Here is a 27,066-nt window from a genome sequence, read left to right as displayed (position 1 = left end):
CCTAAGTTCTCCTGTGCTTTCAGTTAACCACTATACTGAGAATTAGAGACCTCTCAGTATGTGTCTGCATTTTGCAAGCCAGGTTTCTCCCCAGAACTAATGTTCCATCAGATAGCCACTACAATTCCTGTCTGTTCTTCAGAAACCAGACGCTCCTCAGTCTCCCAATCCGACCTCTTCTCTCAGCCATCTCTCTTCATCCCTGTCCTGCATCCTTGCCCCCTTGTCCCCACTACTGGAAAAAAGGGTTAAACCCCAGAGCCTGGGTGTAGCTTAGCAGCTCACACCGCAAACAGGTTGGTGCTTGTAAAGTGCTTTTCATGAGTGACTTCACACATCTTGGCACTTCAAGAAGCATAGCCTGCCTGTGGAAGAAGGGGGAGATGTTGAGAAATAAGGGCAAATGAACCTCTTATATACAGCATAGTGACTGCCCTGTTTGTCATCCAAATCACATCATTGCCCTCTCCACCATGTCCCACAGCCAAGGGTCAGTGAAGCCAGTTTTGAAGCACTTCCCTTTAGAGATTTAAAAAAAAAAAAAAGGTCCCAACTATTTTAATAGCCACTTCTCGAAGTGGAGTGCATGAGTCCCTGAATCTCTGCCTCTCAGTCTCTTTTGGTTTCTTAGTCCCAATGTCCCCTTAGTAATGCATCCCAAAGGGGAGGGGAGTTCCCATTCTTCAGTAATGGTGAGGTGTACATAGTATGGCCTTTGCTGAGGATGTTCCTACCAGGGAGTTGGGCTGCTCTTGTTTGTCACCCTGGAGAAGGGCTTCATGCTAGGGAGTGCCATTGTTCATTGGCCCTTTCTGCTCAGCTCCATCTTTGGCCAGGAACCTGAAGAGTTAAAAGTCTTGAGCTTGTTGCAATGAAATTATGGCTGGCAGTGGCGCCGCTGTTTGTTCAACAGACCTCCACTTTTAAACAGTTCACAAAAAGTTCATGGGGCAGCTAAAGATTATACGTGTGTGTGTGTAGTCAACAGAATCCAACACTGTACCCCCCCCCCAACATTTCGCTTCTTCACATTCAGCCTTGCCCATCCCCCTGCTTCCCTCACCCCCAAACACACGCATACAGATGACACTGAATCCTGCGTGCTCTGGGCCTCAACACTCTGTCTGACCCTGTGCATGTGAGAACACTTCATTCTGACACCTGGTGTCATTTATCTATGCAGGATTAATATTGAAAACCCCACAGGACGAGCCCTAGAGAGGGGGAGAAGCTTTGAAAGCACCCGGTAGTTCCAGGTGTCTCTTAACTACATTCACCTTTCTGCTAAGTCCAGGCTGTCCTCTCTAAGGGAAAGTGCTTTCAAAGGAAGGGAACTCAGTAGGATGATTGAGGCAGCACTCTTCCTTCCTATTTCCTCAGTCAGGTTTTGGGAGGTCCTTGTCACGAAGTGACTACTAAAGGAGGCATGTAGGAAGCGGCTTGTTTAAGGGGAGGCGGATTTTGGAAGACCAGGGCACCAGGAGACAGGAGATTGAGGTTTTGTAGGCACACACTTTCTTCCCTCATTCTTTTCTTTGGGGTTGGATGCAATGACCCTTTTGCTCCTTATGTAATTTCTGCATTTCATTATGGCACACATTGAGGGGATGGCATGGTATAGTCCCATTGCCACAGCCAATGACCGGGACACTTGAACCAAGGAATGTTGCTACACTTTCTATATTAGGCCACTCAGAATGTCTTCTTTTTGTTAGAAGGGGCTGTGGAGGTTAGGGAGGGGAGACTCCCTTGGATGTGCCTTGTGGTCGTCCCAGCACAAATGGTGGCCTTCCCCCCAACCTGATTTGTGGATTTGAAAGATGAACCAAAGCCCACGAGCCTCCACAGAACCTTTCTCAACACGTGAGGAGTCTTTTTGGGGGTTGGTGTGGCTCACGCACTGGGAACACCCCAGTCTGAAGAAACATGCTTCCTAGAGAAATAGCTCCTTCAGAATCCCGCCAGGCCTGCCACGCTGTAGATGCCTGCCTCTTCTTTCCTTCTCTAGCCTCATTGTTGAGCTTTGACTGTGTGCGGTGTGTCTGTGCTGGGGGCTCCTGCTTAACAGCCGGTGTACTATGTCTAGGGGTTGATGGGAGGATGCTGGTGGACAAAAGACCTAGTTATGACAAAGAAATGTCTAAGAACAGCCTAGATTTTGGGATTCAGGTTTCCCAGGTACTGCCCCATCCCCATCCTCTGTGACTCTGAACTCAGGTAAAAGATCCTGGACCTGGTGCCTCCATCCCAGGCAACTGACCTTGCAGGCTCCTGCTCTGTGTGCAAAAGTGTAAAAACCGATCATTTGCATATTTTTTCCTGCTAACAAAGGAAATGTGTCGACTTAGGGAACATTTGGGCTTTCGGAAACTGTGTGGGTGGGTATGTGAGGGAGGAGGAGAAAGAAAAGTTCCCCTGATAATCTGCACGCCAATGATGCCACAGTGATTCCACACTCGGGTTTGGGTCTGGGTCTCCCAGTAAAGATGCTGTGGCCAGTCTGGACAAGGGAGCTGGCAATGTGATTGTGATCAGGGAATTGCCCAGGGCCATCGGTCCCAGGCATTAAAGGCTCCCCTACTTATTAACCCAGCATTTAACAGCAGGATATGGGCTGAAGCGCAGTCAAAAGAAACGGCTCAACCTCCAAAGAGCAATTAAAATCCTGCACGAGGATAAATCACGCGCCGTGATAATCCTGTTAATAAAATGCAGCTTGTCCTGACCCTTCACTCAGGCAGCAAACTAGAATGCGCCTTGGGAGGGGGTGGTGGGCAGAGAAGGTAAGGAAATGGGGGTGGGGAGAGGTGCTGTGCCCTTCTCTGTCTGGCAGCCTCCCCCTACAAGTAGGTGGAAAATGGGTGGCTTTTGGCTGCTCCCAGTGTTCCAGTGGCTTGCAGCTCAGCAGCCTGAGCTGCTAAGGCTCCTGTGCTCGCTAATGATTTCTTGTCCCACAGCGAGCAGGCGTCATTGAATTACTCAGCTGCCTCCCTCTGCAGCTCCCAGGCCAAACCACCCAGGCCATACTACCCGGGTTTGGTGCTTAATCTAATATAGCGTTGGAGTGGAGTGGATCACTAGCCCACTGACTCTTTTTAACCCCCAGGCTGTAGGTTGTGCACACCACAGCCCTAGAAACTCCTGGTGGTGTGGGCCACACCCAACTGTTGTGTCTTCCACCTGCCTTGATCCTTTCAGCCTCAAGAAGAATCAGTGCATGGCTTCCTGGCATCCAGAACTGTTCCTTTTAAATGTGTTCTCCAAAGGCTGGGAACGAGGAAAGGAGGCTGGCCAGTGGCCACGGGGCAGCTACACTTTGGATGGTGTGGGGGCAGCACTTTAACTCTCCTTCTGGACCTTTGGGTCAGGTGTGTGCCTACCCTCCTGGCCATCTGTAGAACATCAAGCACAGTCTGCGTTCTGTATGCATTGTGGAGAAATTGTGTTCTGTATGGATTGCCTAGAAAGAGGTCTCTCTTTTCCTGTTTGGCTCTTCTTTAGTCAACCTCCTGGGATTTTGTTTTGTTTTGTTTTAAACAGACTAGACGCTTGAAGAAAAGCTGCCATCCAAGAAGACGACATGCTCTCAGCAACCCCCCTGTATGGGAACGTTCACAGCTGGATGAACAGTGAAAGGGTCCGCATGTGTGGGATCAACGAAGACAGGTGAGTGTGCCTGTCTGGCAGAGGCCTGGGGAGAGCATGCGGGTCTTTTCTTCCTGCCCCTGAGCAGAGCTGAAGCCCGTCCCACCCCCCATTTTCTCACAGCCAGAGTGGGCCCAAAAGGGGTGGGGAGAAAGATCTCCTGCCTTGCTGGCAGCCCTTGATTTACAGTTTTAACAGGCAACCCAGCTCAGCGAAGCATTGCCGCCCTTTAAAAGATTAGCCCCTAAAGCGGCCTTTCAGTGCACTTTCGTCCTTAATTTATTATTTCATATTTATGAAAGAGAATTAATCCCAGTCTATATGCTGCTTTAACTCTAAATGTCAGGAGTGTGGGCCCAGGTGGATCAGCATTCGATGTGCTTTTAAAACAAATAGTTTGCTCAGTAATAACTGGGGAGATAGCCACCCTTTACTTCATTTAAGCCCAGGGTTTCTAGGCGTCCTCTGCCGCACATTCTGCATGGCCATTGGCTCATGGTTTCAGTCACCTGACAACTCTGTTACGCTCCCTGATCAGTAATTTTGGGGGTGTGGGATAGAGGCATCTAAGAAGTAGATGATTGAAGCTGGTTTTCAGGGTAATGATGAAGCTTTCCTCTGCTGCTTGTCAGTGATTTTATCCTGGGGATTTGGAAGTTGGCACCAGGCGCTTTCTTTATCGATGCTCTCTGATAACAAGTCCCAGGGCAGCCGCAGCAGCCTGGCACAGATGTGCGTCTTCCTCTGGAGCCTGGAGCGGCTGACATTTGTATATTAGTGTGTATCCCTCATCATTTTGATAAAGGCAGTCAAATATGGCTTTGTTATCACCATGGAAATGTGTTGCAGAGGACATGGTACCTAACTTGGGGGGAAAGTTTTGAAAGCCTGACCTTGTGGGTAACACAGAAGTGGTTAATGTGACCAACCAGTACATTCCAGCCTTTTGTCTCCCACTTTGGTCTTTGGCCATTTTATTACTTAACGTCTGTTCTCAGGTAGAGCTTCTAAGGGTCATGTAGGATAGCAGAGCCTAGATTGGCCTACTTGGCTTGTGCTGGAGGAATGGTCATGCTTGATTTCTGGCTTACCCACCTTGGGGTCATATTTGTGATCTCACATCCCTGTTAGCCTGCCTTTGTTTTTCCAAGTACAGTTAAGTCACCATTTGGGGACAACTTTTAATATGGGCCATTGGGGAGGGAATATTTTTGTTTAAGGGCAGTTGAAAAAAAAGTGGAGTTATTAGAAACTTATCTTTTTCTGGGGGTGATCTATGAAAGATGGATTAAGTGAAGAATGCTTTCATGAAGTTGGTGTGTCCTTTTAAATAGGAAAATTCCTGTAAATGATGGTGACGCTTCAAAGGCCAGACTGGAACTAAGAGAAGAAAATCCCTTGAACCACAACGTGGTAAGAGATTAATGGCTTCTGTTGATGTGCTATCTGAATCTCAGTGATCTGTAATCAATGGAACATTAATTTGCATACCATTAAAGGGCTTTTGGGGGAGGTGAGGAGCAGGATGTTTCAGGGCAAGGCTGAGTAGAAACCTTCTGTCTGCTGCAGGACAAGGCCCTGACCTAAGCTCTTCCCACCTCAGGTCCTTGTCCACATCCTTTAGTGAGTGGTGGAATATGTGCTGCCTTTTCTTCTCTAAGCTTCATGCCACATCAGCACTCCCAGTTGGGTACATTTCCAGCCTCCAAGTAGATCCTTAGGGCTTATCTTTCCAGTAATATATGTAATACAGAACCTTCTTTAGACACCAGGGAAAAGAAGTCAAAAGATGCAACCACAGTTTGACCTGTGGCCTCTTTATTGATTTAGAAATGAGACAGCTAAAGTCCTCTGTTCCTCCTGTCCCACTGAAGATTTTTTCTTGTTATGTTAAATAACATCCAGGGAAAACCCAGTGAACATTGCACCCCCTCCTATGCAACAGGCCCAGGGAGGGTTAGTGTGAGTTCTACCCGCTGTGAGGGCGGTAGTAAGAGTAGTGGAGTTGATGTGTTTCACTTGGTACAATTTTTTTTTCTGAGGTGGTTTTTCCAGGGTTAATAGATGACTGAATTCATGTATGGGTCTCAAGTCTAAAGTGATCAACATTTTCTAGGCTTTCAGGATACTAGCTGAACTGGCAGCAAAGGGTTTTGAGGGAGGGAGGGGGAGGAGACCAGAGACCCTGTGAACCCTTTCCTTCTTAACCCTGTCTGCTCAGATGTTGAGGCTGATATCATTATTGAGCTAGTTTGTAGTTTCTCTTAAGGGTGGGTCAGGCTGCTTTGAAGGAATGTCCTAAGTAATAACCATGTTCTTCTGCAAAGGTGGACGCGACTGCAGCCCATCGGATTGATGGCCTGACAGCACTGAGCATGGACCGCACTGGCCTCATTCGGGAAGGGCTGCGTGTCCCAGGCAACATTGTCTATTCTAGTTTGTGTGGACTGGGCTCAGAGAAAGGTCGAGAGACTGCCACAAGCACTCTAGGTGGTCTTGGGTTTTCTTCTGAAAGAAACCCAGAGGTACAGTTCAAACCGAATACACCTGAAACAGTGGAGGCCTCCGCTGTCCCTGGAAAACCCCCAAATGGCTTCAGTGCTATATACAAAACACCACCTGGAATACAAAAAAGTGCTGTACCCACAGCAGAAACATTGGGCTTGGACAGGCCTGCCAGTGACAAACAGAGCCCTCTCAACATCAATGGTGCTAGTTACCTGCGGCTGCCCTGGGTTAATCCTTACATGGAGGGTGCCACGCCAGCCATCTACCCTTTCCTTGAGTCGCCAAATAAGTATTCTCTGAACATGTACAAGGCCTTGCTACCTCAGCAGTCCTACAGCCTGGCCCAGCCACTGTATTCTCCAGTCTGCACCAATGGGGAGCGCTTTCTCTACTTGCCACCACCTCACTACGTCAGTCCCCACATCCCATCATCCCTGGCTTCACCCATGAGGCTCTCAACGCCTTCGGCCTCCCCAGCCATCCCACCTCTGGTCCACTGCACAGATAAAAGCTTGCCCTGGAAGATGGGCGTCAGTCCTGGGAACCCTGTCGATTCCCACACCTATCCCCACATCCAGAACAGTAAACAGCCTAGAGTGCCCTCTACCAAGCCGGTCACTAGTAGCCTGCCAGGGGATGCGGCTCTCCTCTTGCCCCCCTCACCTCGACCTTCACCTCGAGTTCACCTTCCCTCCCAACCCACTGCAGACACCTACTCTGATTTCCACAAGCATTATGCCAGGATCTCCACCTCACCTTCTGTCACCCTGTCAAAGCCATACATGACAGTCAGCAGTGAGTTCCCCGTGGCCAGGCTGTCCAACAGCAAGTACCCTAAGACTCCAGAAGGGGCCGAAAGTGCCCAGTCAGTTCCTGGGCACACTCGGAAAACAGTGGCTCAGGACAGGAAAGATGGCGGCTCACCTCCTCTCTTGGAGAAGCAGACAATTACCAAAGACGTCACTGATAAGCCACTGGACTTGTCTTCTAAAGTGGTGGATGTAGATGCTTCCAAAGCTGAGCACGTGAAAAAGATGGCTCCCACGGTCCTAGTTCACAGCAGAGCTGGAAGCGGCTTAGTGCTCTCTGGAAGTGAGATTCCAAAAGAAACCTTATCTCCTCCAGGAAACGGCTGTGCTATCTATAGATCTGAAATCATTAGCACAGCTCCCTCGTCCTGGGTGGTGCCCGGGCCAAGTCCCAGTGAAGAGAACAATGGCAAGGGCATGCCACTGAAAAACAAGGCTTTGGACTGGGCAATACCACAGCAGCGGAGTTCTTCATGTCCTCGCATGGGCGGCACAGATGCTGTGGTCACTAATGTTTCAGGGGCAGTGTCCAGTGCAGGCCGTCCAGCCTCTGCGTCACCAGCCCCAAATGCCAGTGCAGATGGCAGCAAGACTAGCAGGAGCTCTGTGGACACCACACCATCCGTCATTCAGCATGTGGGCCAGCCTCCGACCACGCCTGCCAAACACAGTGGTGGCACCAGCAGCAAGAGCGCCAAAGCCAGCAACCCAGAACCGAGCTTCAAAGCAAGCGAGAATGGCCTCCCGCCAAGCTCAATATTTCTCTCTCCAAATGAGGCATTCAGGTCCCCACCAATTCCCTACCCCAGGAGTTACCTCCCTTACCCAGCACCTGAGGGCATTGCTATAAGTCCCCTCTCCTTACATGGCAAGGGGCCTGTCTACCCTCATCCAGTTCTGTTACCCAATGGCAGTCTCTTTCCTGGGCACCTGGCCCCCAAACCTGGACTGCCCTATGGGCTGCCTAGTGGCCGGCCGGAGTTTGTGACCTACCAAGATGCGCTGGGATTGGGCATGGTGCATCCCATGTTGATACCTCACGCACCCATAGAGATCACAAAAGAGGAGAAGCCAGAGAAGAGGTCCAGGTCCCACGAGAGAACCCGCTATGAGGATTCAACCCTCCGGAACCGCTTTTCTGAGATGTTGGAAGCTAGCAACACCAAGTTACATCCAGATGTTCCCACTGACAAGAACCTAAAGCCCAGCCCCAGCTGGAATCAAGGGAAAACTGTCACCAAAAGTGACAAGCTTGTCTATGTAGACCTTCTCCGGGAGGAGTCAGATACTAAAACTGACACAAACATGCCAAAACCCAGTTTCACAGCCGAGGGTGTTGGCCAGACCACCGAGCCCAGCAAGGCCCCGACTGACCAGGCCCTGCAGCCACACCGTGATTTCATTGCCCTGAGAGAGGAGTTGGGGCGAATCAGTGACTTCCACGAAGCCTATAATTTCAAACAGGCTCCGGGCCAGTCAGTCTTCAGTTTAAGCAAGGAGAACATTCCAGCAGGAACCAACAAAGAGAACCTGGGAATGCAGGTCTCCACTCCATTCCTGGAGCCAACACTAGGGAATGATGGCCCTGCTGTAACTTTTGGTAAAACCCAAGAGGATCCCAAACCATTTTGTATGAGCGGTGCCCCACCAAGTGTGGATGTCACCCCCACCTATACCAAAGATGGAGCTGATGAAACAGAATCAAATGATGGCAAAGTGTTGAAACCGAAGCCATCTAAGCTGGCAAAGAGAATCGCCAACTCTGCTGGTTACGTGGGTGACAGATTCAAGTGTGTCACTACTGAACTGTACGCAGACTCCAGTCAGCTCAGCCGGGAGCAGCGGGCATTGCAGGTGAGCCCCACACCTGAATTTCAGTAATTTACTAGTTGTCAGTTTTTTTAATGTGTAAAGAGGACTGAGGGGTTATGGCAGGTCAGGACACTGGACAGATTTGGTTAATGAAGCGTATGGTAATTTAAATGTATAAAATGTGGCCAGTAATGTGACATGAGTGGTAGCACCTAGGAGGAGGTTTGTGTGTCTGGTTATTTTAAGTTATTCTGTAGATTTTAAGAGAACTCCATTCAAATGCTAATAACGGAAGTTTTAATGATTGTGAAGGCTACCTGAAGACTGCATGACGTTTACCTATCAATTGCTTTAATTTCTCTGCCATTACTGTACGTTAACAAATATACCTAGAAGTGCTGCTTAGGATGCCTTACATGATACTTGGTGGAGGTGTGTAGCAGCCGCATGTCTGTGGGATTCGTGCAATTTTTTTTTCACCAAAAAATAAAAGCTCGCTTAAAGGGATAGAATATGTATTTAAATTGCTAGTGAATGATAGATGTTGTATAGGAATTTCCTTAAGATATTTTACTTTTAATTAAAAAATAAAGCCAAATTGTTTTGCAATGTTAAGAAAAAAAGATTTAGTTTATGCTTATAAAAATGGATGAAGTTATCTAAATGATCCATTGAGTGCCCATTTTAATTACATAGATGGAAGGATTACAAGAGGACAGTATTTTATGTCTACCCGCTGCTTACTGTGAGGTCAGTTCTTCAAATTTTTATTACTAGAATCTTACATAAACCTTTTGAGTTAAATTTCATTTCCAAATATACAAAGGGAAGTTTGTGGGCCATGGTCGTCTTTATTCATTGTGCACTTTGTTTTCTTTTCTGTTGTGTTTTTGTTTTGTTTTCTTTGCGTTGTTTTTGTTTTGTTTACCTTCAAAAGAGAATGTCTGTCTCTATGCAATAGTGTATGTATGGCTATACATACACACCGCATATATATCTATACATATGACTTTTATGATTTAAGAATGTGTGACTACTTACATGTAGATACTCTTAAATTTTTATGTGTTAAATTTTAAAATATCTCAGTTGTATCATAAATTGTGGTTGGTTTTGGGCAAACTTTTCTTTGAAAATACTTTCCTTTAAGGTAAGGCAAATGAAATAGCTTTTATGGTAAGGTGTTGTGTTTTTTTTTTTTTCCATCTTCATTCTCTTTCTAGCGTGCAATGATGCGCTTCTCAGAGTTGGAGATGAAAGAGAGAGAAGGTGGCCACCCAGCAACCAAAGACTCCGAGGTGTGCAAATTCAGCCCTGCCGAGTGGGAAACCTTGAAAGGGAATCAGGACAAAAAGCCAAAGTCGGTCGCCCTGGAGGAGGCCATTGCCGACCAGAATGACAGTGAGAGATGTAAGTAAACCCTAGAGGCTTGTGCATAGTACCATGTCAGTGAAAACAGGGCATCTATTACCAGACCTGAGGGAGGTGAGAGGAAACGATTTACTTACTATGGCCTGATGTCCACTTGGTAGCAGCTTGGAGGGGCAGGCCACACTTGCCATGTGTGGAAGGAAGGGCCGATTGTCCTTTTGAACATTGTGGCATCAAGGAATTGAGACACTTAGGAAAGAATATTTCCTGGGACATACCCCTCTTTCAGAGAAGCACTGTTGCTATAGTTAGAGGAATGGCAGCAGGAGACTTCAAGTGTAAGTTTAGCACATCTGTGTTCTATTTTGTACCAGGTACGAATTTGTTTTATTTCTAATTTTTATATATTTGTTTATATTTTAGAAGGGAGGGAGAAAGAGAGGAGAGAAACATTGATTAGTTGCCTCTCTTACACACCCCAATAGAGGACTAAACCCGACACCTAGACATGTGCTCTGACCAGAAATCGAACCAGTGACCTCTACTTTGTGGGGTGTCACCCAACTGATCAGGGCCAGATATGGGTGTTTTATTTCTGTTTTTGTTTTTTGGTAGCAGTAGAATGACACTTCCAGCCAGAGGTGGTTCCCACCCTCCACAGTGACAGTCTAGTCTGGAATGGAGAGTACTTGTATTCTTCTTCCAAAGGCAAAGCTTTTGTTGAAATGGATTGAAGGAAGATGAAGGTGTGGTAAAGATTAGCATATTATTTTCTGTGGCAGGTTTTTTTGTCATCATTGGGAGTCAATGCAATCGAAGGGCACTGTGTAAATGAAGAGGTTATTCCCACTGGACAGAAGGAGTATTCTATTTTGGAGACAAAATGTGGAGAAAAAGCTTGTGCTTTCCTCAAGTTATTCTTCAGTCTCAACAGCTGGTCCCCTGCTATGGTAGACTTTGGGACTTCCTCACAAGACTTCCTTGCCCGATGTGTTGGCAGCACGTGGAGAGGTCTTTCTCATTTATTAAATGTGCATGCTTGAGACATGAAGCCCACTCCAGCCCTCAGAAACATTGTTGGTGATGGTGAATTAGGGTATTTGGGTGAACACTGAGAGAGTGGGTACAAAATCCTTCTGAGACAAGACAGTCCAGGATCATGGGTGTGGTTGCGAGTTCTGTGCTATTGGATATCATAGGTTTGCCATTCCATGCACACTTAGTTCATTTATCGGTACCTGATGGAGTTTGGGAGAATGTGTGGTCAGGAGAGCATGCTTCTCACTGTCTAAAGTGCAATCTCTTCCACATCCCCCAGCTCATCTTTGGGGTCAGACAGCAGCCTGTGGCCAGGGTTTGGGTTAGGCCATACTAGTACCAATTTATTCTACACTAATCCAAAAGAAGGGAGTTTCTGTTGCTAGTCATAGGTGGCCTTACCTGAATGGCAGGAATTCTTGATGTACCTAAAGTAAAGGTGTCCTTATTTTTTTTTTCCTCATGGGATTGATATGGGAAAATGGGAGGTCCAGGCTGCTCTTGAGTAAAGCAACAAAGAAAGCTTTTCTGGCTGATGCCTATACCAGGCATGCAGCTCTCCCCATCTGAGGTGTGTCAGAATGTCAGCTTTGGGGGAAGTTTCTTGGGAAGACCTGGTAGAAGTGGGAAAGGCCAGTTCATGGTTAGGTCCTCCTCTGAGGAGGGAAAACTTCTTGTAAAGGAGAATCCATCTCTGTTTTGGGTGGATGGTGAGGGAGACTGGAGGCAGGGAACAGGAAGTTACCAGCCTCAAATCTTCTTGCCCTTTCTCTGGTTTTCCAGTAACATGGCCAGACCCAGGGTGGCCCATGCCCTTCACATCTCAGTGGCCTAACCTCAGCCTTACTGCCAGAGAAGTTTGTGTCTTCCCTCATCTTTTCTGTTGAGCCTACAAATGAGAATTCAGTGTGGCCATTGGGGAGTAGGGCCCAAGCCCTGGATGATTCAGAGAGGCCTTTCCTAAACTTCTCCAAGCTCAGAACAGTGGGCTCTGTTCCTGGAGAACCCAGGACATGGTCCAATGAGCCATAAATGACCACTGAGGGGGCAGGAAGAGAGTGGTGGTTGGTGGAAGTTTCCATTTTAAAGATTGGTGCAATGAAGGTGGGGGGGGTGAGTCACCATCCCCAGTTTTGGGGAGACTTATGGCTTGTGGTTGGTCAAGAGGAATAATCTAGAGGACCTGTTACCATTCCTGCCACCTCTCATATAAAGGACAGCAGAGTCTGGAATCATTCAGCTGCAGATTAATGGGCCTTCTTATCCTTTTGGCCCTTGTGTCTTGAGTGTGCATGGGCTTGGACACTGCCCCACATACGTTCTCTTCTCCAGTTCTCTTCTAATAAGTGTCAGTGTGGCCAAGAACCGAGCTCTGAGCATGTGGGAGCCAGAGGCAGGGGTCACAAAAGAGGTATAGGACACCTTCCAGAGCCTCTAATAGGTGGGTGCATTTTGTTAGGAGAGGCTCGCTTAAGAAAGGTGAATTAACTTGAACTTGAAAACAATGGCCAGGACTTTCACTTAATTCTTTGTGATGGTGGGGTGGGTGAGTGAAGTTTTTATTTTAGAAATTCAACAAGTGAGTCAAGAGACTCTTCAAGCTTGGATGTTGATAAATAGGAACCATCAGTGGCATTTTGAGGATAGGAAGGGACAGGAGGCATGGGTTCATGTCTTTTCCAATGTTGAGTGACCATCTGCCTTACTGGCCATTTGGGTGGGGCAGACCCAGCACCTGCTCAGTGGCAGTGCCTAGGCAGGGACTGGAGGAAGCCTGAATGAAAGGGCTTCACAAAACTTCTTAGCTTAGGAAACTTCTCTTCTGGCTGAGCACCTATGTGTTTTATAAGCTACTTTTGAGTTCAGAACAGAGGTTGCCCGTGTCTCTTCTGTAGAGGGTGTAAGTTCTATCAAGGTTAGCCTTTGCTGGAAGTATTATAGTTACCTATAGAGGAGGGACTTCAATCATAGGTAACCCTCCCACCTTGTGTAGGGTTCACTGGGCATGGCTCACCAGTGGTGAAGGTGCTTTGTTGCCACGGTGAGTTATGAATGTTGCCATGGTGATGCTTCTGTGAAGTAATGCTATGGCACACCAATGATAAATTATGGGGATGTATGTGCTGAGTCATATGACCAGACTGCAGGGATCGAGTGTTAAACCACGAACAACATCACCACAGTCACATCTGCTTACATCAAGTGACCAAGGGCACATGGCTTCCCACTTTTAGAAGGGCCTAAAGTAGCAATGATGGAGGATAGTTAGAATGCTGTATCTCTATCTCCATCTCCTTTGCCCTCAAGGACAATTCTGTGGGTTGTGGTTGGGATATCCTCACCAAGGAGATCTAAGTGTGGTATGCAGGAATGTGACCTGGAGTCTCTGCCCCATAGCTGGTGGCCATGTGTATCTCCAGCAGTCAGGGTGGGTGTTCTTCAGGATTATTACTGGCATAAGTAAGGTCTTGGAGGCACTGAGGGGAATTGGAGTCTTTGCTCTGAGAGCCTCAGGGTTTGGGGAAGGGTATATGCATCTAGTAGAAAAAGATCCTTGTACTAAATGGGGAAGAAAGCAACTGAACTATGTGGGTGGTAGGTAGGTGGATGATGTCAGTGAAGCCAACTTTACTAATGGCGGCTTCCTGATCATAGTTTAGGATAAGGAACCACAGACGTCTCACTGCAGGGCCCTTGGAACAAGGCAGGAGTGGACTGCCTGAAAGTGCCATCCTTGGCTGAGTGGGAAAGGCAGGTGTTTGTGTGACTACCTCCCTATCCTGGAAGGTGAAGGGGCACCCTCTGCACCCAGGCAGCTTTACCAGATGGGAAGCCTGGAGGAGACTGTAAGACCTCGGTTTATAGGGCTGCTCTCTTTCAGTGAGGAGCAGGAAGACAAAGTCCCCAGTCACTGCCTCTGAAATAAGTCGTCACAAGTCTTCTAGGTGGTGTTTTAGGGTGGGCAAGGCTGGCCCTGTGGCAGAAGGTCTGGTGGGGGAAGATACAATGTAATTTCCCTGTTAGGTGGGAGGTTTGCTGTGAGAATGACGACTTAAGGGGAAAACTGGCTCCCTGAGAAAGATGCCTATTTAGACAGGGTCAGGACTGTTACAGACTCCGGTAACTAGGAGACCTGGAGATAAAATGTGAAATGTGGAAGTGATGTTTAATTTGATTAGGGACCATCTCAGGTGTGGACAGAGGTGGCAGGGCAGAATAGCCCCATTCTGTGAGGGGCCCCACACATGCCAAGCTGCTGTCTGATGTGACCCTGGAAGGAATATGTCATCACCCAGTCACCTCTGCATTCAAACACCTGATTTGAACCATCTTTCCTACCTAAAAGGGGGGTGGGAGAGTGCACTTTCAAATTAAGTTTAAAATTGCACATGGTGGTTCTTAAGAAAGCCCTCCCATGGGGTTTTCTGGGATGGTTGAATGGATCAGAAAAGTCAAATGTTGTAACTAAGAGAGCTCACATCCTTAAATTTCATACATATGGGACCTATAATTCCAGCTGGTTTCAGAGTCTTGGTGTCCTTTTGTTAAAGCTATTTCTCCCGACTTTCCCTTTGCCTCTCTTTGCCGGCTGGGCCTGTTTATGAAGCCCACCCCGGGAGGCAGCTTGCAGTAATATTCCCACTTTACAACTGAAGGGGGCCAAGTTGTAAAGTGGCGCTGTTACTGCCAGAATGGTTAAGAGGGTCACAGAGCAGCCAGAGCGAGTCACAGCCATTCTCTGCACGGGCCAGAGATTTGGGCTAGCTGCGGGTTTCCTCCGGCTGCTGCCAGCTTTGTGTTGGAATACTGCCACGACAGAAGACCGACATGGTTGGGGCAGCTCCACCAATCCTTTGCAAGAGTACATGTGGCCCCTCTGTCCCACGTACGGGGTGCCCTTGAAGAGGAATTGATTGGGCTCCTTTCACCATTAAGAGCACAGCCTAGTCAAGGCCAGGGTGACACTTATCTTCACAATTCACTGTTACTCAGCTTTGGGAATACCCCCAAGAGAAGGCTGATCAGGGAACCAGCAGGGTTGGTCAGAATGGAGGTGATATTTGAAGTGGACTGGGGAAAGGGGTCAGCATATGAGGACTATGCTTACGATTTCATCGGGCAATGGACATGGGTGGCTTACTCAGCTCAGTATTAACAAAGTACTAAACTCCTTCCCCTGGTGACATGCAGGGTCATTTTGAAGGAATGCCTGAATGTCACCGTGATAGTTTTGGAATTATTTCTGTGTTAGGAAAAAATGTGAGCCGCAAAGCAGTTGATGAGCTGTTTCTTAGGCTAGAGCAAAAGTAGGGAGAGATGTTGGGCTGAGGTGATTTAAGGAAAGACCCCCCAAGTTGTTGCCAGGTTGAGCAAAAAGAGCAGAAATGACACAGGCAGTGTTGGAGTGAGCAGGCCTGGCATGGGAAAGACACCTGATGGTGAAAGGGGTGGTGTGTTGTCTTTGGAACGTCCTTAGATGCTTGCATGGGAAGGAAGGCACAAAGGAGTGCCATTGGGGTGACTACATCCTTGTGGGTGTACAAGGTGTCACTGAGGTGCTGGGGCCTTGAGGGATTTCCATCTGGGCCAGAAATGGGAGCAGCTCCTTGGTTGCAGTGATAAGCAGCTCTTCCCCCTGAGAGAAGGAGGATGGCCAGACTTGTGCCGATCAGGTTGAATTCTCTGATATCGTCCCTGACTCTGTTTGCAGGCCACACTTGTCTGACCTGTGCCCTTGCTCTCCCACCTTCCCTGCCTCCCAACACTCTCTGCCTTCCTTCTCCCTTCATCTACTCCCCCAGTGCCCATGTGAGCATCAGTGTTACCCCTTCTGTACATGACATTTAGGGGATATTTGGTGTCTTTATTACAGCAGCCTTCATTTTATTTCAAAATAATGACCTCAGCCAATGTTGCCAGAGAGGGTCAGCCCTGGCTTGGGTTGATCTTGCTTTGAGGTCGCCCATTCTCTGTGGGAAAGGGCCCTGGAGGGGACCTGAGCACCACTGAAAGTGACCAGCTGGGCTGTAGCAGGAGGGAAGTTCTTTCATCGTGTGCTTTATAAAAAAGATAGTGTCGATGCCTCATTTCCTTGATTCGTTTGTGCCCCAACTGTAAAAAAGTAGAAAGAGAAAGTCATGAGTGATACATGCCCCACTGTCTGCTGTTACTAGCTGATTGTCTCCAGCTGCCCTTCCTGTGAGGCGTTCTGTTTCTGACAGGTTTATGTTTCCAGTGTGTGAAGCCCCCAGTCTCCACAGAAAGGCCTGTTGGTGGCAGATTACCTTGGGCATGGAGGACTTGCCTGCTCCCCAAATCCTGCCTTCTCATGGTGACCTTCGAACCTTCACTTATGTGTTACTGTCCCCCCTCTTCCCTCAGGTGAATATAGTGCTGGAAACAAACATGACCCCTTTGAACCCCCGGAGGACAAAGACCTGCCTGTGGAGAAGTACTTTGTGGACAGGCAGCCTGTAAGCGAGCCACCCACAGAGCAGACAGCTACAGATATACCAAGCAGCCCCACCCTCCAGCTGGACAGAAAACGCAAAGTCTCAGGTGACAGTACCCACACTGAGACCACTGTAGAAGAGCTGCCAGAGGACCCTCTGCTGAAAGCCAAGCGGAGACGGGTCTCCAAAGGTGAGCTAGGTCAGCTTCAGCTGCCTGTTTAGCTGCCAAAGGTGGATAGGTGTGGACCCACTCTTACCACAGGGTTCCCTGGGGAAGTCACGGGGTGGTGCAGTGGATTATTTCCTGCCCTAGAGCCCTGGGGAACCCACTCATACCTCCCTCCTCCAGAAGCCAGAGGAAGGAAAGATCTTTGGGCCCAAAAGATGGCCAAAGATGAATAGGCCCCTCCCAAGACTTGATGATAGCTCCAGCAGAGACAGCAACCACACCCTCCCCTCCCCCACCCCATTAGTGATGCGTAAGACAGTTTGTTCCCCCCTCCCAGGGGACTTTTTGATTAATTTGTAGTTATTTCTCCATTAGATGACTGGCCTGAGAGGGAAATGACAAACAATTCCTCTAACCACTTAGAAGACCCACATTATAATGAGCTGACCAACCTGAAGGTGTGCATTGAATTAACAGGGCTCCATCCTAAAAAACAACGCCACTTGCTGCACCTTAGAGAACGGTGGGAGCAGCAGGTGTCGGCAGCAGAGAGCAAACCTGGCCGGCAGGGCAGGAAGGAAGTGACCCAGGCCACTCAGCCTGAGGCCACTGCCCAAGGCAATAACATCTCTGAAGACAAACCTGGCAGGAAAAGGGCAGAGGCCAAAAGCAACAGAGGCTGGTCTGAAGAGTCCCTCAAGTCCAGTGATAATGAACAAGGTACGAAGAGGCCACCCTGACACAACCTGCCCTCTGTGGGGAAGGGCCCTGGAAGGAAACCTGAGCACCATAGAGGTTGACTGACTAGGTGATGGCAGGTGGACAGTTCTTTCATGATATCCTTGCAGCCTCCATACTTCCTTCTGGAATATACAGGGAGGAGCACAGCTGAGAGGAGACAGCTGGACTTTCTGGGCTGCTCCTGGCCCAACCCATGGGTGAGGAGCAGGAAGGAGAGTCTAGGTGACCCCCAGGACTTGCTAATACACTAACTTTAACCTCAGACTGTGTCTGGTCACTAGGTCCTGAGCACCAGACTGACCATCCTTGGGAAGGTCCTAAGTTCCCAGGCCTAGTGGGGCAGGAGTGAAAAGAGCACCAAGGGCTGGCTTCTATCCTCCTGTCCTGGGCTTTTGAAGAAACTTGCCAGTTGGCATTTTGTGGGTTAACCTATTTGCCATTTGAGTGTGGGATAATTAAAATATTAATGCTTTGAAAACATAATTGGTATATCTTTAAAAGCTGAAGCCACTCTAGTGATCAGGGCTAACAATGGGCTTTTCTCTCCACACTGGCTACAACTATGTAACGCCTGCTTCTTCTCCCCCTCCCTCCTTCCCACCACCCCCTCCGGATTTAGGTTTGCCTGTGTTCTCGGGCTCTCCGCCCATGAAGAGCCTTTCATCCACCAATGCAAGCGGCAAAAAGCAGACTCAGCCAAGCTGCACGCCAGCCTCGAGGCCGCCTGCCAAACATCAGAAAATTAAAGAAAGCCAGAAGACAGATGTGCTGTGCACAGACGAAGAAGAGGATTGCCAGGCTGCCTCCCTGCTGCAGAAATACACCGACAACAGTGAGAAACCATCCGGGAAGAGACTGTGTAAAACCAAGCATTTGATCCCCCAGGAGCCCAGGCGGGGCTTGTCGCTAACTGGGGACTACTATGTGGAGAATGCTGATGGCAAGGTACCTCTGGCCCCTCACTCTCCCCTGAGCCCGGGTGAGCCCATCCTGCCTGCATGGTGCTCTGCTTCTGGGGACAAAGCTTTCCTTTTCCTGGACTCCATTTTCCAAATGTCACTCCCCCGTCATAGGGGGCATGTCTCCTGGGTGGGAGTGAAGTTTCAAACTAGTAAGAATGAAATCCCTGCCCCTAATCCCCCTCCCCCAAACAAAAGAAAAAGCTCCTGCCTCTACTTGGGTTTGTAACTCAGGGAAGAGGGAGCTGTGGAACGTTGCCTTAAATGTGTGCGCTGCCTGGTTTTGTGATAGGTGACTGTCAGGAGATTCCGAAAGCGGCCTGAGCCCAGTTCCGACTACGATCTGTCACCAGCTAAGCAGGACCAGAAGCCCTTTGACCGTTTGCAACAATTGCTACCAGCTTCCCAGTCCTCACAGCTGCCGCGCTCAAGCTCCCCTCCAGAGACCACCCAGTCGCGCCCAATGCCCCCTGAGGCACGGAGACTTATTGTCAATAAGAACGCTGGCGAAACCCTTCTACAGCGTGCCGCCCGGCTTGGCTATGAGGTGAGTATCCCTTGTGGGTTGCCTGGATTCAGAAACCACAGACTGCTGCTCTTTGAGGTTGGGGGGGGGTGTAGGTGGGAAGGTGGGGGATAAGAGATCCAGCCTTAGAGCCCAGCCACCTCTACATCCAGGGTGCTGGGCTGGGTGTCTCACAGGATGTTTGTGTTAGCCCCACTCCACTGCCGTCTCTTTGGTGGCCTGTTCAATCACGGTGTGAAAAGAAAGGCCTCTCTGATGTTCAGGTTGTGTTCAGGCAGGTAGACTGCTTGGCTTCCTCCCATCTCACTCACTTATCTCTGTTATAAAATCTGACATAACCTAGGGCTTGGCGACTGGGGGAATTTTAATGACTCCTTTTAGATTCTGATTAGCAAGGGGGAGAGAAGTTGTTAGCTCTATTTTGGGTTGTGGGCAGGAAATGTCTGTGCAGGTAGTAGATGGGGGGAGACCTGAGCCCTCTTTCTGAGAGGGAAAGAGGCTGAGGATGAGGGGTAACTCAGGCTTTGCCCCAAAATCACTGCCCTTGTCTCATATTGCCCCAGGTATGGCCTGTTTTCCTGTAGCAATATTGATGGAAACATATCTTTCTAAACCCGAATGATCCAAAGTAATAAATTTCACCCTTTCCATATCTTTGTGTGGTAATCATTATTAGTATTAGCCCACTTTCAGATGAGGAAAGGAAGCCCCAGAGGGGTTAAATGACAGCTTGTACAAGTAGCAGTCCAGTAGTCTGGCTCTGAAACCCCACTCTCTCTCCCCACCCCTCCCCCACCACCCCACTCCTCTCCCAGACTGGCTTGCATTGGAATTGCCCTTTGTACAGTTCCAAACCTCTGTGAGATAGATTACTCCCTCTGCTCCATGCGGCTCCCCCACCATGCTTGTCAGTTGAAATTGTGATGTAATAGCCCACAGGGCAAAGGCATTTTTTAATGCTGGCATCAGCCCTCTGGAAAGTTGAATGGTGAAAATAAATGCAGCTCAGCAGGCTGAGAATGGAGGTGTGGATAAACTCCGGGGTGGCAGGACCCATGCTGGCCTGTGCTGGCTGAGGGCTCACAGGGTCTGGCTGGAGCTCTGGCTCCCACAGCCCTGCTGGCACTGTGCCACTGTCCATTGTGCAGTAAGCCCTTCCTGGTGTGATTGCCTCGACCCCAAGCCTGCCCCTGAGGTGAGGCTGAGGGTAGGAAGTTGGAAGCACTAATGCTTTCTTAGTTCGGGGGATATTTTTGGTCGTTGGTTGTATGTACTGTTGTTTGCATCAGCATATCTCTTCTGGAACTCTCTGGATTACCTGAAGAGAACTCTCTGAAAAGATTTGGTAGTTAACTCATTCAAGTGTGGGTCAGTTGGTTTCCCATGAGCGAAGAGCAGTAGCACCTAGGAGGACAGGGTAGATATTGCACATGGCACTGAGCTAGACCCCTCGTGCCAAGTGTTCGCTCTTTACTAGTCGTGGTTGAGGAAATAGACTTGTGTTTCCAGCAGATACTGGAGATGGGGTAAGGTTAGGAGGGCAGTCTGTTCCACTTGCATGAATTTTGGAGTTCCTGGCCTTGCATTTGATTTTGGCATCGTTTTTTACCAGTCTCCCTTGGGACCAGAGATGTCAAGAGGTCCTTCAGGAAGTTTTTGTTTTGGTTTTTGTAGAGCCTGTGGGTCTCGGGTCTGGACCAAGGAGCACTTGATTTCACACTTTTGTAGGTTACTGGCCTTTGATGGCATATGAAGTCTTGGAAATGTTTATATCAGGACTAATGCTCCTCCTCCCCCCCCCCCCCCCGCCTTCAAATGAAAATTTCAATATCTAAATTGCACAGGTCACCGGTTTTGGTGTTAAACATTTAACAAGTAGATGAAAGATTTCAGCTTTGAACCCAACTTTCTAGGATTTCTTTAGGCAGAATTTCTGGCAGGATAATGGTCAGTGAGGAGATGTGGCATTGTAAACCTTTTAAAGTTGAAGGATAATTTGCTTGACCAGGTAAAGGGGTTAAGGTATCGTTTCAATGCACAGGTCTGGAAGGGCTTTCCTGATGTTAGTGTTTTCCATTGTTATTTAGCTAAAGATAGCACGTGCAGTTAAAAGGCTCTCTGGGTGTTCTGTCATGTTAATCTGGTTCTTGAGGTTTAGAAACACCCTCTGTGATAAATAGATGACTTGCATGGCCAGAGATACTCAAACCTTTCCCTCCCAGTAAAAAGGCTTCTGATTCTTAGGCTAAAAGGCCAATGTGCAACCACATGCTTGTGCATTTAGTGGGGATGGTTAAATTTTCTATGAATTGAATAAATCATGTTTTTAAAAAAGTTAATGAGGCATTTAATTAATTAACAATGTCGGGTTTATGGCCTTTATGGTTACATTTTGTGGTTAATGGCATTCAGCTTATAGCCGCTTAACAGAGAACTGTCCAACAAAAACAGTTTGATTTTGTTTGGGAATGGGTGGGCTACCCTTCAAGCACTCCCATTTCTAGGGTAGCACATAAACCAAGGAATGTATTGGGTAGACAGACGTGGCTGGCCTCTTAGCGATTCTCTCCAACTGTTGGTGACAGTGGTCACCATCCATTTAGAGGGCATTGCCCTCCCAGCTAGGAGAAGGTAGTTAGCCCACCTGACCCTGACAGAGGGCCTGTGGGATGCTTGTCACGGCTGGATTATATCCCTCTAGCTAGAGCTCTCTGAGGCTTTTTGATTCTTCCCAGCTGTCCAGGTACCAAAAGACCCGAGTTCTCGGTCTACTAGTTCATGTTAACTCAACTTGGGATTTAACTTCTCTGGGCCTCAGTTACCCCAAGTGTTGAGTGAAAACAGTGCTGCCTTCATTTCTGATACCTCATAGGTTACTGTAGGACACCAGAAGACATACTCACTTGGGGAAATGAGAAGTACTATGTAAATAGAGATGGCAACATGGCTGCATTAGGACAGCCCATGGCAAAATGGCAGACCTGGCTGTGGGTTACTACTGCCTCTGTTGCCATCTTTCAAGAAAAAAGTAGACTTAGCTATCAGCTCTACCATCCTTTCATTTCTACGTACCCTCAAATTAGCCCTAGTAGTGATGAAGGTTTCCAGGTGAAGGCCATAATTGTCCAAACAAATAAACCCTGGGTTGACAGGACACTGGACAGGGACCTGGGTAAATTGATCTATATATAGCAGTCGGCGCTCAGACCTGATCCCAGAGCCACATGACAGGGCCTCCCCCTGGCTGGGGCACACAACTCATTAGCTTGCAGCCATCCACTCGAGTCTGGCTAGTGAGGGCCTGCTAAAAGAGCAGCAGCTTCATGCGGTATCTTGGATACCAGGGCTTAGGGCAGGTGGCCTAGAAGCCCAGAGGATTGTGGGCTTTCTGGCAGGTTAGGATCTAAACAGAGAATGTCTTTGTGGGGATGTCTTCTTCCTTCCTCCTCTTACTTCAGGCAACCTAAAGCAACAGGGCACCAATGACCAGGTCTACCAGCATGCAATGTTAGGTTCACATATGGAACATTCTAGTTAGTTCCCAAGTGACGGGTCACTTTTGATTGACGTGTCCTCGAAAAGGAGGCCTGTTGCAAGCCATCCAGCTTCCCCTGACCACTTGCAGCATGTGTTGGGCCATCTGCAGGGTTTGCTCTTAGAACTGACAGCTCTGCTGGGCATGACTTTTACAGAAAAAGAGTAAAATGTGCTTTCTGGTGGCAAGTGCTGTTCTATGTGTTTGAAAACTTTCTTAATCAAGGTAATAAAACATTGAATAAATTACCACTCTGCTTACTAGGAACAGTTTGTATTGATATTTTAACATGCCAAAGAAGCAAAAATAATACAGTGATTCAAATGCACACTGTTGACACAGAACACCTTTTGAGAAAGGGCAAGGGTGGACTTTCATTTAGTTTTTGAAAGGTGTAGGTTGCAGTATATGGTATAGTATATCCCTGTCATTAATTTAAGTAAATATGAAAATGTCATATTGATTCAGCCCCAAGTGGGGTGGAGGGTGAGGCAAGATGGAGGGTGGGGGTATTTGAAGCATTTTGTGTCATTTCTTGATGATGTACGTGATATTTAGAGAGCCTCTCTCTTACTCTACTTAACATATCAACAGGAGCATTTGCACTGCAGGCTTTGTTTCTCGAGAATGCCCTGTACTTGTCAGTGTGTCATCTAAGATATTAGAAGCTGGATACCTCTGTACTGGCTGTGCCAAGCCCTGGCTTGAGGGCTTTCTTAGCTATGTGTTGCATCCTCTCAGCCACCCTATGGAGCCTCTATTACTCTCCTGTCTTACAGAGGAATAAATGGACACTTGAAGAAGTTAAAGGGTAATTTGCCCAGGGCCAGGCTCCTGGGGCTAATGATACTGTCTCCATCACCAAGCCCTTCACACATGCTCTCGCCCCCTCACCAAGATGTCTACCACCTGCCTATGTTGTAGTTGGCTCTTTGACACAAGTGCCTTTGAAAGCGGGCACTACCAAGCTATAGAGAGGTCACCCTTAACAAGGTTTGTTGGATGATAGTCCAATGGCCATCCCCCCTTCTCTCCCCTCAGGAGGTGGTGTTATACTGCCTGGAGAATAAGATTTGTGATGTGAACCATCGAGACAATGCTGGATACTGTGCCCTGCATGAAGCTTGTGCTAGGGGGTGGCTGAACATTGTGCGACACCTTCTTGAATATGGTGCTGATGTCAACTGCAGTGCCCAGGATGGAACCAGGTTAGTCTTGGGTGCTTCTGTCAGCCTGGCTCTGCTGGGGCACAGGCAGTGGTTCTCAGATTATGCAGGAAACCCCAGAAGGAAAGACTGGAGAGAATGACATGGAAGCACATTGATAGCGGAGTCCTGTTGAATGGAATCGACCATACCTTTCTGGCAAATTTAGATAGAACTTTAAAAGTTTGCCATGTTCCCATGGACAGAAATCCCTGAAAATGTCCGGCCTGCCTGAATAATTGGAGGTGTTGTCTTTGAAAACCCTGGATTCTTCACTAAATCACAGCATTTAAAATATACTGGAGCTGACAGTCTTGGGCATCCAAACAGGGCCACCTGCCACTGGCTTCGTGTAGGACCTGCCCTGTCTACCCACATCCATAACCCACCCATCTTGTCCTTGACCTTGGTTCATTGGTCAGAGGCTGGGTCCTTAGCCCAAACATATTTCTGGTTGTGTGCATGGGGTGCTACCAGGAGGCGGGATGCTAGGCCTTCCCTGACAGTCATAACACCAGCAAAAGTGAAATGTCTTTGGTATTTTATGCTTTCCAAATAGTGTTCCCTTGGGATGGGACTGTGGGCAGTGTTTCATGCCCCAGTGGGCACTGGTGGGAGGGCCCTGCACCTTCCTGAGAACTTGCCCTGATGACTCGGGTTCTGGGCGAGGGGATTGATCATTAATCCCTAGGCTACTGGGGTCTGGCTTTCAGGTGAGGCTCCACTTTGCACCTAGTCTCTTTTTAAAAACAGTATAGGCTTTTTGTTACATGGCGTAACAATTGTTTGTTGTATTGGCTTCCGTAATGGTTTTTTTCCCCTTCTGTAAGATATTTTAACTATTGAGTTCATTGAAAACATTTTCAATTTGGCTTGTATTCCTCCTTAGGCCCTGGATTAAGACAGATTCGCATTTGAGAATTAGGCCTGAAATAGTAAAGAGATGTTGCTTGACCTTGGGCCAGTCACTGCTAGTTTCCCTATCTGGAATGGCAGTAGCATTACACTCCTCTCCAGTGAAATATTACTTCTACAATATTGGCATGCACATGTGTGATTTTGGCTATTATTAAAGGCAAGCATTGTATGTACAAGTTGAATCCTTCTGCATGTCTCTCCTAGGCCTCTCCACGATGCTGTTGAGAATGATCATTTGGAAATTGTCCGCTTGCTCCTCTCCTATGGTGCTGACCCTACTTTAGCTACGTACTCAGGTAGAACCATTATGAAAATGACACACAGCGAACTTATGGAAAAGTTTTTAACAGGTATGACAAAGTTCAAGAAATGGTGCTACTCAAACATCTAGGTGGTGACTTCACACACTTCTAGCCAAAGAATGCTGCTCACTCACTGGGGCCACCCTTGCTTACCTTAAATTTACTTACTGGGGAAAGTAGCATAAAGTTTATGAAAGAACAGATATAGGATTCAAAGAAGAGATGCATACTTTTTTCTGCTTATGAGGACTGAAAAAATTCTCAGCTTGTCAGTATAGCTTTTGTTTTGGAGGACTAGGGCATAGTAAGGGCAAGGGTAGCCCATCCCTTGGACAGGGGGTACAGATGAAACAGATATGTGGGTTTTGGTCAGAAACGGTAGAGAACAGTGTTGGAGAGTGCATAAAGGGCATGTTGTGGAGTAGACAGGAAGTGAGATGCCCCCTAATTCTGCCAGCACTGGGTTCTTACCAACAGGTTTTACCTTGTTTTTCTCTCCAGACTATTTAAAAGACCTGCAGGGTCGTGGTGACGAGGACACCAACAGCTTTTGGGAGTTTTATGGCAGCTCTGTGTGTGGTGAGCAGCATTGTTCTTTTTGGTCCAGTGGGAAGTGAATGAGTTACAGGATATTTCTCTGCGGTGTGGGTGAGGGATAGTGGGTGCTATAAGCAGGTCTTGGTTGGGAAAAAATCTTTTAAATACAAGTCCTTTTTGGACAATAACTGAAGTCTTGCTGTGACTGATTTCAGTTCTCTTGTTTGCCCTCCATTAGAGCCAGATGATGAAAGTGGATATGATGTTTTAGCAAACCCACCAGGGCCGGAGGACCAGAACGATGATGATGAGGCCTACAGTGATGTGTTTGAATTTGAGTTTTCAGAAAGCCCCCTCTTACCATGTTACAACATCCAAGTTTCTGTCTCTCAGGGGTAAGCATGGCTCCCATGTGGTTAAGAAATAGCTCAAATGTTCTTGGGGCTGTGGGACTTAGAAATCCCTCGAAACAGATGAGGATGGGTGGGTGAGTGAAATATTAAATATTAAGTTAAATATTAAGGTACTAAACCCCACAAAATGCAGTAAATCCTTTCCAGAAAAGGTGGGGGGTGGGAGGGCCACAGCATGGGGTAACTGCCCTTATCAGAACATACTCCTAGAGCTCAAAGGACATTGAAGTCAGTGACTGGAATTTTATATAACTTGGATTCTTCAGTCACTAAACCCTTCAGGAGAAGTCCTTCTTAAGAGCCTCCCCAGCAAGCCACCATAGCAGCCTTCCAGGGCACTTGAGGTCTACTAGACTACACTGATGATATAACCTCTTCTTCAATAAGATTAGGAAAAGCATTACGTGGCACCTGGGACCTTGTGTGTTGTCAGATTTGGTTAGATTCGGTCTGGCTCCCATGGTTGGGTCACTGTGCCCCTGTGACCAAGGCCTTGGGGTGTACATGTCAGGAGACTATGTTCTGCTGTTAATGAGTAACATCCTCCTCAGGCTCTGAGGCAATAAACATGTATGTCATCACAATGACATTTTATTAGTAATAGAAATCATAAAGTGTGGCAAGGGTGTATGTAAGGAATGTAACACACCTTCTCAAAAGCACTGAGGGCTGGGGGTGGAGGTGTGGGAAAGGAAAGGAGAGCCAGCCAGCCTTCTGTGTTTATAGTGCTTGATGGGTGAGTGGTGGAGGAGAGGAGAAATCAAAGAGGCGTTTGTGACTGACCTCCAGTGACTATAGCAGGGCACTCACTTGGAGAGTGGTGACCTGAGTTGTGGCCAGAGCTGAGTGAGCAAATCTTTACCTGTCAGTTTCCATCAGCACCAGCAGCCTGTGATGAGGTGGCTTGTGATGCAGCTCCTTCAGAGGTGCTGCCATGGCTTCTGGCTAAGTTGGTTGGTCATCCCTGAGTTGTCTCTTAACAAATCAAGATGAGCCCAAAGTTCCCATCTGTAGAAGTAGATCCTCTCTTCTAGGTATGCTGGGAAATGGTGTGTGTGAGTGTGGGAGGGGGGTGATATCAAAGGAGAAGGAAGTGCCGCTTGTTCCAGCTAGGGACTGAGCTTA

The 27,066-nt window shown here is 47.9% G+C and overlaps 1 protein-coding gene across 10 annotated transcripts in view; it reads left to right on the top strand.

The window, feature by feature from the left end:
* Positions 1 to 27,066, top strand: part of BCOR (BCL6 corepressor) — a 111,957-nt gene that overhangs the window by 83,672 nt on the left and 1,219 nt on the right. For 6 of the 10 annotated variants that reach the window (XM_036016697.1, XM_036016694.1, XM_036016693.1 and 3 more), the window contains exons 2-14: positions 3,541 to 3,666; positions 4,980 to 5,058; positions 5,973 to 8,816; positions 9,471 to 9,524; positions 9,998 to 10,184; positions 16,566 to 16,826; positions 17,181 to 17,525; positions 18,166 to 18,491; positions 18,798 to 19,052; positions 23,608 to 23,774; positions 24,894 to 25,039; positions 25,493 to 25,570; positions 25,767 to 25,923. In XM_036016697.1, coding sequence (XP_035872590.1) covers positions 3,581 to 3,666; positions 4,980 to 5,058; positions 5,973 to 8,816; positions 9,471 to 9,524; positions 9,998 to 10,184; positions 16,566 to 16,826; positions 17,181 to 17,525; positions 18,166 to 18,491; positions 18,798 to 19,052; positions 23,608 to 23,774; positions 24,894 to 25,039; positions 25,493 to 25,570; positions 25,767 to 25,923 — 4,985 coding nt within the window. In that variant the 5' untranslated portion in view covers positions 3,541 to 3,580. The remainder of the gene's footprint in view (positions 1 to 3,540; positions 3,667 to 4,979; positions 5,059 to 5,972; positions 8,817 to 9,470; positions 9,525 to 9,997; positions 10,185 to 16,565; positions 16,827 to 17,180; positions 17,526 to 18,165; positions 18,492 to 18,797; positions 19,053 to 23,607; positions 23,775 to 24,893; positions 25,040 to 25,492; positions 25,571 to 25,766; positions 25,924 to 27,066) is intronic. The other 4 variants (XM_028522958.1, XM_036016699.1, XM_036016700.1 and 1 more) reach the window with 3 other exon arrangements.

Source organism: Phyllostomus discolor, chromosome X (assembly GCF_004126475.2).
Source record: "Phyllostomus discolor isolate MPI-MPIP mPhyDis1 chromosome X, mPhyDis1.pri.v3, whole genome shotgun sequence".
NCBI lineage: Eukaryota > Metazoa > Chordata > Mammalia > Chiroptera > Phyllostomidae > Phyllostomus > Phyllostomus discolor.
The sequence above is the reverse complement of the archived record's forward strand: the minus strand, read 5'-3'. Positions and strand labels throughout refer to the sequence as shown.